Raw genomic sequence first — 13,735 nt, 5'->3', positions numbered from 1 at the left:
AGTTGTGGGTTTTCCATCACTGGAGGTTTTTAAGAAGAGAGGGGACAGCCACTTGTCTGGAATGGTCTAGGCCAGGGTCTCCTGCTTGAGCAGGGAGCTGGACTAGAAGACCTCCAAGGTCCCTTCCAGCTCTGTTCTATTCTGCTCTATTCTATTCTATTCTGCTCTATTCTATTCTATTCTATTCTATTCTATTCTATTCTATTCTATTCTATTCTATTCTATTCTAAAACTAATCAAAGAGAGAAGCAAGCTGGAATTAAGGAGAAAGTTCCTAACAGTGAGGACAATTAACCAGTGGAACAGCTTGCCTCTAGAAGTTGTGGGTTTTCCATCACCGGAGGTTTTTAAGAAAAGATTGACAGCCATTTGTCTGAAACGGTCTAGGCCAGGGTCTCCTGCTTGAGCAGGGAGCTGGACTAGAAGACCTCCAAGGTCCCTTCCAGCTGTATTCTGATTAATCGCACTCGGTCAAATAAAAGATTCAGTTCAGCTCAGTTCAATTTACTGTAAAGGTCGCAAAACTGGGCATCGTCCACTTAGCAACCCCCTTGCTCAGGAACGGAAATCCTGGTCCAAAGTTGTGGTCGTAAGTCGAGAACTATCTGTAGTAGCAAAGGACAAGCACAGCTTCCCTTTCCCACATCGAGAGGGTTAAAAGTCCGTGGGATGTAGCTTACGTGGCGTTTTCTGCTCCAAAGTTCAGCCGAGAGTTCCTCAGAGGATAAAACAGTTGAGTTATCCCTGTCTTGGATTTAACCATTTGCCTGAGAGCTGGAAGAAAATAAATAAAGTGGCTGTTGTGGAAAGGCCGAGGGATCTAATAGTAGCTTAGAACAGCTTACATCCTGTGACCATACAGGTAGTCCTCAACTTACAACAGTTCATTTAGTGACTGTTCAAAAAGTGACTTACGACCGTTTTCCACACTTAACGACCCTTGCAGCATCCCCATGGCCACGTGATCAAAATTCAGACGCTTGGCAACTGACTCGTATTTATGATGGTGGCAGCGTCCCCGGGGGGGTGTCACGTGATCCCCCTGATAAGCGAAGTCCACGGGGGGGGGGGGGGGAAGCCGGTTTCACTTAACAAACCGTGTGGCTAAGTTAAGAACTGCAGCGATCCACTTAAATGTGGCAAGGAAAGTCTTGAAAGGGGAGTAAAATTCACTTAACGAAAGTTTCACTGAGCAGGAGAACTTTTGGGCTCAGGTTGTCGTAAGTCAAGGATTCCCTGTACCTCTAATACCATCGAACAAGCACATCTGCCTATCCCAGGTCCTTGAGAACGGCGTGATAGGTGGACAAAAATGCCAGCTCCAATCTAAACATCTGGCTGTGCGAAGAACCATAATGTATTACCATTGACATTGACATATTCACCACCAGTCAATTGCAAAAGGCAGCTTTACTTGGGAGAGCTGACGTCCTGCGGCGAGACCTTTAACCCCATCAAACGCCCACCTCTGTCCATCCCAGGTCCTTGGGAAGGACTTGATAGATGGGTATAAACGCCAAGTCCATTCTACAGATCTGGCTGACTCTGCCAGCAACAAATAACAACAATAACAAGGGCAGTAGATGTTTCACAGCCTTGTGACTTTTGCAGGCACATTAAATATCCCTCTACATTTTTGCATTTCGTTTTATGATAATACCAAAAAAAAAAAAAATGCAGCTCTTTGCCTGTTAATGATGGGAGGAAAGGCTCGTAAAGCCAGAATGTAAGTGCTTTGAAAGAAAAGAAGAAATCCTAACTTCTTTTTTCCTTCTTCTCCCTCCCTCCACCCCCCCATCCCCCCAGGATGCTATTCTGTTTTACATTCCGCAGATTGTGCAGGCCCTTCGATACGACAAGGTAAGGGCAGATAAAGACGGCAAAACTTTGGTGAAGGGATGTCCTCAGTTAGATGAGTTTAGGACGATCCAGTATCTGTGGGCCACCTGGTCCTTTTTCACTGAAAAGTGCCGTGAATTGAACTTTAGGCCTTTTCCATACAATCCTTGCACTTGGGTTCTTTGGCATGCAGTAAATGTTCAGGTTATGCCATTTGGATGGATGGATGGATGGATGCAGAGATAGACATGTAAATGAAAAGATATGGATAGATAGATAAGTAGGTAGATAGAAAGAAAGAAAGAAAAATATGGATGGATGGATGATGGATAGGGATGGATGGATAGATATGGATAGAGTCAGTAAGTAGATATATACAGAGAGATAGATATGGATATGGATATGGAGGGATGGATGGGCAGATAGACACAAATAGACAGATAGACAGATGTATTCATTGTTTCTACAATACTTGGATAAACTAGAGAGTTTCAATAAATCACTAATACAATGCGAGTCTCCAACAATTAAGGAAGATGCATAAGAAGACCTTCCCTGATTGGGATTTAATGGGGGGAACTGGTCCATTAGGGCAAAGGTCCCCAACCTTTTGGGCACCAAGTACCAGTTCCGTGGAGAAAGCTTTTTCCACGGACCAGAGGGTGCGTGGTTTTGTGTGCTGTCTGCATCCTGCAGATGGGGCTTTGCTTGTTTGTGCGGACCGGTTGCTGGCATGCCACGGACCGGTACCGGTCCACAGACCAGGGATTGGGGATCCCTGCATTAGGGCATCTGGGCTTCTCTGTCTCAACATGTTCCTGGTCAGAGCCATGCTTAGAAGAAGACCCACTCTGTTGTATTTTCACAGATGGGCTACGTCAGGGAGTACATCCTCTGGGCAGCTTCCAAGTCCCAGCTGCTGGCTCACCAGTTCATTTGGAATATGAAGACAAACATCTACCTGGATGAAGAGGGACACCAGAAAGACCGTGAGTGGACCGTTGCTTGGAGACGTTGCGCGATGAGTTTCTTGAGCAGCTGTCCCTTCCAGGAACCCCACAATCCTCTTCCTCCCCACTCCCTTCTAGCACTGATGACGTTACCTAGTTGGGTCATGAAGCATCTGCAAGAAAACCACCAAGCTCAAGAGAGCACCAAGGACCCCACAAACTTCACACTCCTCCTTCTGCTTGTTCTTTCACGTAGCTGACATTGGGGAACTGCTGGAACAGCTGGTGGAGGAAATAACTGGTTCGCTGTCTGGTCCAGCGAAGGAGTTTTACCAACGGGAATTTGATTTCTTCAACAAAATCACCAACGTTTCAGCCATCATCAAGTGAGTACAAAGGCAGAGTCGGAGAAGAATCTTATTCTTCCCTTGCAGTGAAATGTGTCTTATAAACAAAACACAAGTTAAAGGGATATAGGGTTTTCTGCCTGAGCAGGGGGTTGGACTAGACGACCTCCAAGGTCCCTTCCAACTTTATTATTATTATCTATTATTCATTAAACATGAACCTCAGTCAACTGAACATTCAAATTGGCTGGTGCCGAGGGTTGACACGGGTTGCTGCCAGCATCCTAGGTGTCACCCAGGTACCGCCTTAAAATGTTAGATGTTCCGAGTAGCGCAGGTTTTTTTTGTAGCATTGCTGGAGTTATTGCAGGAAGCTGCAGTTTCTTGATGTGTTTTGCAAAGTTTTGGGACATCGTTCCCAGGGCCTCGATGACAATGGGTGTCCCTGTTACACGTTTCATCCATAATTGCACAGTTTCGATGGGCAGGTCGCGATATTTCGTCATTTTTTCCAGTTCTTTTTCTTCGACTATGGCATCTCCTGATACAACAATATCAATCAGCTGTACGCTTATTATTGTTGTTGTATTATTATTATTATTATTATTATTATTATTAGAATTAGAATTCACAATTCAAATACCGCAATGTGTTGGGATTTTCTTTCCCCCCTGTAGGCCTTATCCTAAAGGCGAAGAGCGAAAAAAGGCCTGCTTGAGTGCTTTATCTGAAGTGAAAGTACAACCTGGTAAGAAACGAACAATTAGAGATAATTTTGGACTTGACAACCACAATTTCTCTTGCTAGGGGAGACAGTTGTTAATTGACTTTTGCCTCCATTTTACGACCTGTCTTGCCACCGTTGCTAAGAGAATCACTGGAGTTGTTCAGTTAGTGACCCGGTTGTTAAGTGAATCCAGCTTCCCCCCATTGACTTGGCTTGTCAGAAGGCCACCAAAGGATATCACGTCACACACACACACACACACACACACACACCGGACAATGCAACCATCATAAATACGAGCCAGTTGCCAAGCGTCCAAATTTTGTGGTCGATGTTGCAACAACGGTTGTTAAGTGTGAAAAAGGGGTCATAGGTCATTTTTTTCCAGTGCCGCTGTAACATCGAACCGTCACTAAATGAACGGTTGTAAGTGGAGGCCTCCTCGCAAAGAGGAGAAAAAGTCTTTTCTGCTGTCTTCCCTGACTCGTCCTGCTAGCTCAGGGGTCTTCCAACTTGGCCCTTTGATGACTGGTGGACTTCAATTCCCAGAACTCCTGCCTGGCTGAGGAATTCTGGGAGTTGAAGTCCACCAGTCATCAAAGGGCCAAGTTGGAAGACCCCCTATGCTAGCTCAACCCCTTGGCTGGTTTTCCCCAAGGATTCTCTTCTCCCCTTCCCAATAGGGTGCTATTTGCCAAGCAACCCAGAAGCCATTGTTTTGGATATTGACTACAAGTCGGGAACGCCTATGCAAAGGTAGGGCCTTGCGCTCTTTTCCGGCTTGTTCTACTTCAGTTTAAAAAATAAAATAAAATAGGGATGATCAGTTACTGGCTCTGACCCATTTGTGCTTCCTTCCAGCGCTGCCAAAGCCCCTTACCTGGCCAGGTTCAAGGTGAAGAGGTGTGGAGTGAGCGAACTTGAAAGAGAAGGTGAGTGCAGTGGACCCCTTTTTATGACGTGAACCAAAACATTTGAGGAGCTTGGTTTGGGCTGAAGCTCAAAATACTTGGGCTGTCAAATGTGAAGAGGGGATGGGTTCTTGTGGATGGTTCTGACGGTCCCTTCCAGCACTTGGTGGTTGTTCAGTCTCTAAGTTGTGTCTGACTCTTGGTGACCCCATGAACTACAGCATGCCAGCCCCCCCCCCAATTTAAGTGTGCTTAAATCCATGTTCATGCAATTGTGTTGATGACACTATCACCTGACTGAGATGGTATGGGTTCTCTACCCCGCCTTCTAGGTCTGCGTTGTCGTTCAGACTCAATAGACGAATGCGGAGAAGACAGCAGGGAGAGTAAGAAGATTTGCTGGCAGGCCGCCATCTTTAAAGTGGGCGATGACTGCAGGCAGGTAAGAAAGTGTCAGGGTTGTCTTCTTGAGTTACCCGTGGAGGCGGACAATTTTCAGCAGTCATTGCTGCGATGAGGGATCCTGGGTGCTCTCTGAGCTTGCTTGTTCTCTTGCAGACGTTTCATGACCCAGCTAGGTAACATCATCAGTGCTAGAAGGGAGGGGGGTTTGCAGAGTGGAGGAGGAGGAGGAAGAGAAGGGGAAGGATTGTGGGGTCCTGGTGCTGCAAATATTCTCCTTTATTAATCACTGTTGTGCGTAATATTTGAACCCCCCCTCTTCAATCCTGGGTTTTGTTTTGGTGTTTTGTTTTGGTGCTGGACAGGACATGTTGGCCTTGCAGATCATCGATCTCTTCAAGAACATATTTCAGCTGGTGGGCCTTGACCTCTATGTCTTTCCGTACCGGGTGGTGGCGACCGCTCCTGGGGTGAGTCTCTGGAAGAGCAAATCTTTTATCAGTCCTCATTTCGTGACTCCGGGCTCCCTTCGCAGGGAAGTCATGTCAGAAAAGGAAGGTAGAATCATAGGGCTGGGAGGGACCTCAGAGGTCTTCTAGTCCAACCCCCCCTGCTCAAGACAGGAGTCATCCCATCCCAGTAAAAGGATGGTTCAGCCTGTTTTTGAAAACTTCCAGTGTATTTGTATTTCCAGTTGAGTATATGTGCATCCAATCAGGCGTTTTTGTGCCTGAGTTCTCCTGTTCACTCATTTACCTTCTTCCTCTTAGTGTGGAGTCATCGAATGCATTCCAGATTGTACTTCCCGAGATCAGCTGGGCAGGCAGACCGACTTTGGGATGTACGATTACTTCACCAGGCAGTACGGAGACGAATCGACCCTGGCCTTCCAGAAGGTAGTTTGCGTGTGACTCTTACCGATCGAAGAGACTGTAGCTCAGGGTTGAACTGTGGGGTCCTTGGTGCTCTCCGAGCTGGGTGGCTTTCTTGCAGACGTTTCATGACCCAACTAGGTAACATCATCAGTGCTTGAAGGGAGTGGGGTTTGTGGAGAGGAGGGGAGGAGGAGGAGGAGGACTGTGGGGTCCTTGGTGCTCTCTGAGCTGGGTGGTTTTCTTGCAGACGTTTCATGACCCAACTAGGTAACATCATCAGTGCTAGAAGGGCGTGGGGATCATGGAGAAAAAGAGAAGGGGAGGAGGAGGAGGAGGAGAAGGTGGAAAGGAGGAGGGGTGGGGGAGAAGGAGAGGAGGAAAAGAGGGAAGGAGAACGGTGAGGTTCTTAGTACTCTCTGAGCTTGGTTGTTTTCTTGCAGGCCTTCCATGACCCAACTAGGTAACATCATCAGTGCTAGAAGGGAGTGGGGATTGTCTTTCAGTGTGTGTGTGAGAGAGTCTTTCCAAACTCTCTCTAAGGCTCCATTGATTTGACTCCGAAGAGAATTGGAGGAAAGCTTTTTATCGATAAGCCCCTAATGAAGAACTAGAAAAATGCCATCCTCGTCTTCATTTGCTGTACAATAATCAGCAGGTTGAGCATTCCTTGACAGTCAATAGTCTAGTGATGCCAAGCACAACAATTGGGTGTCGTTAGGAATGAAGTCAACTCAAAGTCTACCAAGCGGCACAATTAGATTCCTTTATTCCTCTCCTGAAAATTAGTCATTTGCCTTCAGTCCTCCCCCCCCCCCCTTATGAAAATGCTCCTGTTGTAGATGTTCAACTTGGGTCTACTGAGGGCCCGTGATGCAAACCCTCCCTTCTTTCTCCATATTGCCCATGTCATCTCACCCTTGCAGGCCCGCTACAACTTTATCCGCAGCATGGCTGCTTATAGCCTTCTGCTGTTCCTGTTGCAAATTAAAGACAGACACAACGGCAACATCATGCTGGACAAACACGGACATATCATTCATATTGGTTAGTTTATCCTTTGGGAGTTTTTGTGTCGTTTTGTGGGGCTCGGCCTTTTATCTGGAGGACGCGTGTCTTCTCCAGAAGGACATTGTCCTTCAACGGGCAGAAGGTGGCTTGCCCTTGGGATGGACCGTCTCCTGGGACAACAAAAGAGAACTGTGGTCCAGTTCTAAGGGCTCTGCCTTTTGGACCAGCTCCTCAAAGTCCACTCTTTGATTGTCTGTGGAGTTCTCAGTCATGGTTGCGCCAACGGGTGCTTTTTCAAAAGGACTTTTCTGAGTGTTTTTTCCTTGAAAAGTTTCACTTCTCATCCAAGAAGCTTCGTCAGTTCTGACTGAATAGTGGGGGATGGAAGGATTTATATCCCTTGCAGTCATCTGGTCATTAGTACTCTTTCTGAGAGTTAGTTGAGGCCACTTGGAGTTTTATCTCTGCCCTCAGGGTCACCCAAACCAGGGTGCAATTGGTGGAGGAACCTTCTTGGGACTGCTGAAAGGATTGTGTGGTACCCAGGAGACAGGTGGTGTGTCGTACCCCTTCCCCTCCGTTGAAGGAGGACTGTCCAGTTTTCACACAGATGTCCTCTTTGACCCCTCTTTCAACCCAGTGGTCATCTCCCTCCAGAATGTGGGCTTTGCTGTCCTCAAAAGAGTGACCTTTATCTTTCAAGTAGTGGTGATTGGATTTCAGAGATCTAGATTAAAAACAGGTCAACGTCCTTCTCCTCCTCCTCCTCCTTGTCAGATTTTGGATTCATGTTCGAAAGTTCTCCCGGTGGAAACCTGGGTTGGGAGCCGGACATCAAGCTGACGGATGAGATGGTCATGATCATGGGTGGCAAGATGGAAGCCACGCCCTTCCGGTGGTTCATGGAGATGTGTGTCAGGGGCTACCTGGCGGTCAGGTGAGGAGGCTTCTGCTGCTGCTTGGGTTCCCTTGCCTCGGATTTTTGCCTTGAGCCCCTTTTTTCCCCAAACTCTCTTAATAATAATAACAATATTATGATTCTGAATCTTTCTTCCATTTCTCTGCTCACGGAGAGGGACGTTAACAGCCTCCGCAAAGCCCAGGAGAGCCCAGCCCTCTTTGTCGCAGTAATTTTGTTAGAGTGACAGATTGGTTGGCAATCAGGCTGCTTCATCAGCAGACAGGCAGAAGTTTTGCCTGTGTAGATTTAATTATCGTAACAAAGTGTGATGTGATCTCAGCTGAGATCCCCTCTCCTCCTCCTCCTCCTCCTCCTCCTCCTCCTCCTCCTCCTCCNCCCCCCCCCCCCCCTTCTTCCTGCTGTTCACTTTCTTCTGGTCGAAACTGAACAGAATTCGGGCTGATCCTGGAAGAAGTCCCTGACCTTATATCAGCTGGGATGGAAAGATGCCCCTTGTTGCGATTGTGGTGCCGATAGGCAAACTACGAAACATATTATGGGAGATTGTCCATGGCGTGTGTTCCCTGGTTCCCTAGAACAGCAGCCCCCGACCTTTTGGGCACCAGGGACCAGTTCCGTGGAGAGTGGTTTTCCCATGGACCGGAGGGTGCATGATTTCGCCTGCTGCCTGCCTACCATGGATGGGGCTTCGCTTGTTTGCATGGCCCGGTGTCTGGCCTGCCGCAGCCCGATGGTGTTGCATACACCGAGGGTTGGGGACCCCTGCCCTAAAAGTTCTGCACGAAGCAACCCCAGAGGCAATCGCCTGGACAGCTGAATTGGACATCCAGTTATGAGGCCGTTGCTGTACCCCTGTAGAAGCTTTGTACAAAATTGTGTGTGTCTACATTTGCTTCTCTTCCCTCATGGTCTCATCATATCCTAAATATATAAACTTCCTCCTGCCGATGGATGAGACCTGCTAAGCCTTCCCTTCTCGTTCTCTCCTTGCAGGCCGTACATGGACGCAGTTGTTTCTTTGGTTACGTTGATGTTAGACACCGGATTGCCCTGTTTTCGGGGACAGACCATCAAACTCTTGAAGTAAGTGGGCTGCCCCAATGGGCCAAGAGCAGAAATGAGGCGTGGCTCTTTATTTAAGCTAAGCAAGGGAATTCTGGGAGTTAAAGTCCAGACCTCTTAAAGTGGCTAAGGTTGAGAAACACTCATATAATTGTATTAACCATTATAACTTGGTGAGAACAGGGAGGGCTAGATTCTCAGATTACACCCCGCCAACTTAAAAGAGTCTTTGCAAAAAGATCAGCCACCAGCGTTGCCCACAGGCTTGTGGGGAAATGTGGCAAAGTCAAGACATCTGCAGAACAGTCTTTTGATGTTCTCCTCCTCCTCCTCCTCCTCCTCCTCCTCCTCCTCCTGTTTTCTCAAACAGGAACAGGTTCAGCCCCAACATGACGGAGCGAGAAGCTGCAAACTTCATCATGAAGATCATTCAGAATTGCTTCCTCAGCAACAGGTAAGCCTGTTTCTTCTCTACTGTCCCGTTGTTGGCACAGCAACAAAGGAGAGGCAGGGAGAATTGTCTCTTCAAGACCTACAAGATTCTCTCAAGGTAGCTCTACGACAAGTAGGTTTAGATCATCTGGATGCGAGGCCCGTCCAATTTACCCCACGAGACCCACCTCAGTCCACGAGTACCGGTAGCCCTCCTCTTACGACCACAATTTCCGTTGCGAAGTGAGACAGCTGTTAGCTGACTTTTGCCCCCTTTTAGGGTTTTTCAGTGAATCTGACTCCCCCGTCAACTTTGCTTGTCGGAAGGTCGCAAAAGGAGGGATCACCTGACACACCCACCCCTCCAAGGACACTGCAACCGTCATAAAGGCGAGTCGGTTGCCGAGTGTCTGAATTTTGATCACGTGACCCTGGGGATGCTGCGTCGGTCGTTAAAAGTGTGAAAAGTGATCATCGGTCCCTTTTTTTCAGTGCTGTTGTACGTTCGCATGGTCACTAAACGAACACAGCAGTTCGTCTAGTGACCATTTGGAAAGAAGCGGTTGAGGGCTACCTTTCATGTCGGGCGCAAGAGAGCAGGAAGCAAGGTGGTTCAGATGTGTGCAGGTTTATTCCGTGCTAGCTCTCTTCAAGAATTTGAGCTATTCATGGTCAAGGCAAATTGGCAGTAGAGAAGAGTTAATGGAATACCACTTTACAACGCCTTGGTAAGGCCACACTTGGAATACGGCATCCAGTTTTGGTCACCACAATGTAAAAAAAGATGTTGAGACTCTAGAAAGAGTGCAGAGAAGAGCAACAAAGATGATTAGGGACTGGAGGCTAAAACATATAAGGAACGGTTGCTGGAATTGGGTATGTCTAGTTTAACGAAGAGAAGGACGAGGGGGGACATGTTAGCAGTGTTCCAGTATCTGAGGGGCTGCCCCAAAGAAGAGGGAGTCAAGCTATTCTCCAAAGCGCCTGAAGGCAGGACAAGAAGCAACGGATGGAAACTAACCAAGGAGAGAAGCAACCTGGAACTAAGGAGAAACTTCCTGACAGTTAGAAGAATTAACCAGTGGAACAACCTGCCTCCAGAAGCGGTGAATGCTCCAACACTGGAAGTTTTTAAGAAGAGATTGGACAGCCATTTGTCTGAAATGGTATAGGGTTTCCTGCCTGAGCAGGAGGTTGGACTAGATGACCTCCAAGGTCCCTTCCAACTTTATTATTATTACTATTATATAGAGAATTCAAGGTGGGCAGGACTTAAATCTCTTGTGGGAGCGAAGGGATTCAAGACTGATAACATGCTTGACCCCCTCCCTCGGGCTCAGCCTGGTCATCTCCTACAGTATATTTCTAATCAATCCGTGACTCATTGCCGCAGCAAACCTTCATCCAGACTAGCATCTGACTACAAAGCTTGTCTGTTTCTCAAGTCCTTGAAGAAACCAAATTAAATCCCAAGAGATACATCTCTAAAAAAGCCTAATTTTTTCCCCCTCTCTTTCCTTCTTCTTCTTCTTCTTCTTTTTAGGAGCAAGACCTATGATATGATCCAGTACTACCAAAACGATATTCCGTACTAAAACGGGGGAGAAACACCGCCATCTCCCAGCCTGAAAATGTGAATTTCTGAGACTGCTGTCTCCTGCCCTCGAAGCAGCCCTCTGTGTGTGTGTGTATGCGTGCGCGCACGTTTGCATGCCAACCTGGGTGTCCCTGTGGTAGCAGATACGGCAACAATCAACCAACCCCTTAGCTCCTGCCTTTTGTCTTCGCTGGGATCCTTCTGGGTGTATCCGTGATCTAAAAATTAGCCGCAGTCGTAGACTCCGAAGATCCTGTCGCACTTCTGAAGAACGGGCAAATTTGAAACCTTTTGACAGATGTCAAGCAAAGATAGGGCGCCCTTTTCTCCAGGCAAGAATCTTTTAACGTGGATGATCTAGAGAATCTGGGGTAAACCAGGCACTCTAGAATTATAGTACAGAGAGTGGTTGAAGAAAGTGGCCTATGCTGTAGAAATTGTAAGGATAATCATTTTTGCACTTGTGGGTGTGAATAGCTTATATTTTGCACTGTAAATCTCCTTGCTCCGTGGTCAGTATTTCTTATTTTGAGGAAGAATGTATCCCACCCACCCCTCTTCGTGCGGTTTTAAAGAGAGATGCTCTACTGAAGACAGATTATATTTAATCTTAAAAAAAACAAAAAAAACAGAATAAAGGTCTTAGGATATTTTCTGCACCAGATTTTTGTTTTAAACTCTTAAAACCAATCGCCCCTATTAACCTCCAGGAAAACTCCGATCGGTGCCTGAAGACGCTGCCAGAGGTAGTGGAAAGGATTATTTATAGGTGTTTCCAAGTCCTAATTCTCACCAATAAATTCTACAAAGGAGGTTATGTCAGAAGTTTTAATCAGACATTCCGTTTTATTCTGGTTATTTCCCAAAGTGGGCAGATGGAAGGATCTCCTTTTTCCCCCCCACGCCTTAACCCCAATGCTATAATTTATTAAACAGTAATTTGTGTAAAACAACGGCACATGGGAGGAGCTAGATGCAAAATGGCAGGTTGGGGGCAGAGCCAATAACCCCGTGTCGTTTTTGCAAAACTGTTTCGGAAGGAGAATCCCTGTCGAGAAATACGATGCTTCATTGAACGGCTAAAAAAAGTTTTCCTAACGGTGGTCAATTACTGGGAACTCTTCCCGTCAGATTTATCACCCAGTTTCGGTCCAGAGGGAGCTGTGATGGCCTTAACAAAACTACAATACAATTAGTGGAATTTAAAAGGTCTAGCCGATCATTACGTTGATGAAACTGGATTCAATCAAGGGTTGTGATGAAAAGAGATGCCATTTCTGGTCGCTCCACCCATCGTGGCCTTTGAGGGTCAAGCTTGACCTTCTGTACGAAGAAAATCTGGCGCCAAGATCTTGCGATGCTCACCAGCAGTGAGGAAGTCCATCACACCAAAAGAGCATTTGGCAACGGAACAGAGCTTGTAGGTCTTTTCAGAGTCCAAATGGAAAAAACTTTCAAAATTCATGTCTCCCTCAGTTTTCAGGTCCAATGTTGGCAAGAATTTTGCACAGCCTCGCTGGATTTTCCCACAGGTTAATTTATTGGTATGTGTGAAAGAGGGAGTTGTGAGTCAGCTGTGTCTTTCCGATTTGATTCCAGAAAGGTGCTTCAGAGAAGAGGTTGCATTCCCCGCAACTCTTTAAAACAGCCACCTCTTTTCCCTGGAAACCCTCTGCCACTGCCCCGTGATCCTGGAAAAGACACGGTTGCTTACAAGGGCTACGATTGCACTGGAATTACGATTCCAGCGAAGCAACTTACTGGAATCCGGTTCAGAGAAGTGCACAGCCCTAATGATGTGGCTGTTGTTCACTCAAACTCTCCAAAGGCTTCTGAAAACCAGCAGGGGAACAAACAAACAAATTGCTTGAATTTTCTATCTCCTGGTCACGGCTGATTATGTTCGGGATAACAGTCAGCTCAAAGTGCAACGAGGTAGCCTGTTTTAAGATAAGATAATAGCAGGAGGCAGTCAATTCGCGGCTGTCCTTTCTTCCAGCAACAAATATATAGGGGAAAGTTGAGTTTCCCCAGAGCCTCTAAAGAATCAAAAATGATCAGAACTAAATCTGGGGTTTTGAACTACGTGTTATTTTGCTCCATTGCGTCCCGCTAGCCGTTGCTTCGGAAGCCCTCTTAAGAAAGACCGTGAAGAAGGCCGAAGGAAGAATGGCGGATTTTATTATTTTTTTTTTTAAGTTGGGCGTGGAAGTCACGGAAGTGTGCGAAACAATCCTAAGCAGAGTTGTGTCAAACGAGTGGATCACATTCTCCTTGATCTTGAAAGTGGGCCGTTGTTGCGAAGCTTTGGGAAGTGTTTCCAACTTGAAAGAGATCCCCCCAACTTTAGGAATTCAGCCCTTTTGTACATTTGTCATAGCTCACTTGAAAACTTGGGAATGGGGGAAAAAAGAAGCCGGAAGGTTGTGTGTGTGTGTGCGTGCGTGTGTGTGCCGTGCCACGTTTCAACCCTAGTTCAGAATCAAGATCATGTTTGCATGCAGCTATTGATTGTTGAGTGGGTGTCAAATTATTACAGCTGATCTTTGACTCGCAACCATGACCAATTTTGGACTTTTCATTGCTAAGCAAAGCGGTCAAGTGAGTCGCACCCGATTTTACGACCGTTTTTCACCATGGTTGAACGATGTGGTTGTTAAGAG

At 46.7% G+C, this 13,735-nt stretch overlaps 1 protein-coding gene across 1 annotated transcript in view; it reads left to right on the top strand.

Moving 5' to 3' along the window:
• Window positions 1-11,734, top strand: part of LOC107300082 (phosphatidylinositol 4-kinase alpha) — a 12,979-nt gene extending 1,245 nt beyond the window's left edge. Inside the window, exons 2-15 of the mRNA XM_015829425.1 lie at window positions 1,807-1,860; window positions 2,708-2,828; window positions 3,046-3,175; window positions 3,814-3,884; window positions 4,547-4,619; window positions 4,725-4,795; window positions 5,107-5,216; window positions 5,542-5,646; window positions 5,947-6,072; window positions 6,975-7,095; window positions 7,837-7,996; window positions 8,975-9,064; window positions 9,414-9,497; window positions 11,019-11,734. Coding sequence (XP_015684911.1) covers window positions 1,807-1,860; window positions 2,708-2,828; window positions 3,046-3,175; window positions 3,814-3,884; window positions 4,547-4,619; window positions 4,725-4,795; window positions 5,107-5,216; window positions 5,542-5,646; window positions 5,947-6,072; window positions 6,975-7,095; window positions 7,837-7,996; window positions 8,975-9,064; window positions 9,414-9,497; window positions 11,019-11,070 — 1,368 coding nt within the window. The 3' untranslated portion in view covers window positions 11,071-11,734. The remainder of the gene's footprint in view (window positions 1-1,806; window positions 1,861-2,707; window positions 2,829-3,045; window positions 3,176-3,813; window positions 3,885-4,546; window positions 4,620-4,724; window positions 4,796-5,106; window positions 5,217-5,541; window positions 5,647-5,946; window positions 6,073-6,974; window positions 7,096-7,836; window positions 7,997-8,974; window positions 9,065-9,413; window positions 9,498-11,018) is intronic.
• Window positions 11,735-13,735: the final 2,001 nt, after the last annotated feature.

This window comes from Protobothrops mucrosquamatus, unplaced genomic scaffold (assembly GCF_001527695.2).
Source record: "Protobothrops mucrosquamatus isolate PMUCROS unplaced genomic scaffold, P.Mucros_1.0 scaffold6086, whole genome shotgun sequence".
Classification (NCBI taxonomy): Eukaryota; Metazoa; Chordata; class Lepidosauria; order Squamata; family Viperidae; genus Protobothrops; species Protobothrops mucrosquamatus.
The sequence above is the reverse complement of the archived record's forward strand: the minus strand, read 5'-3'. Positions and strand labels throughout refer to the sequence as shown.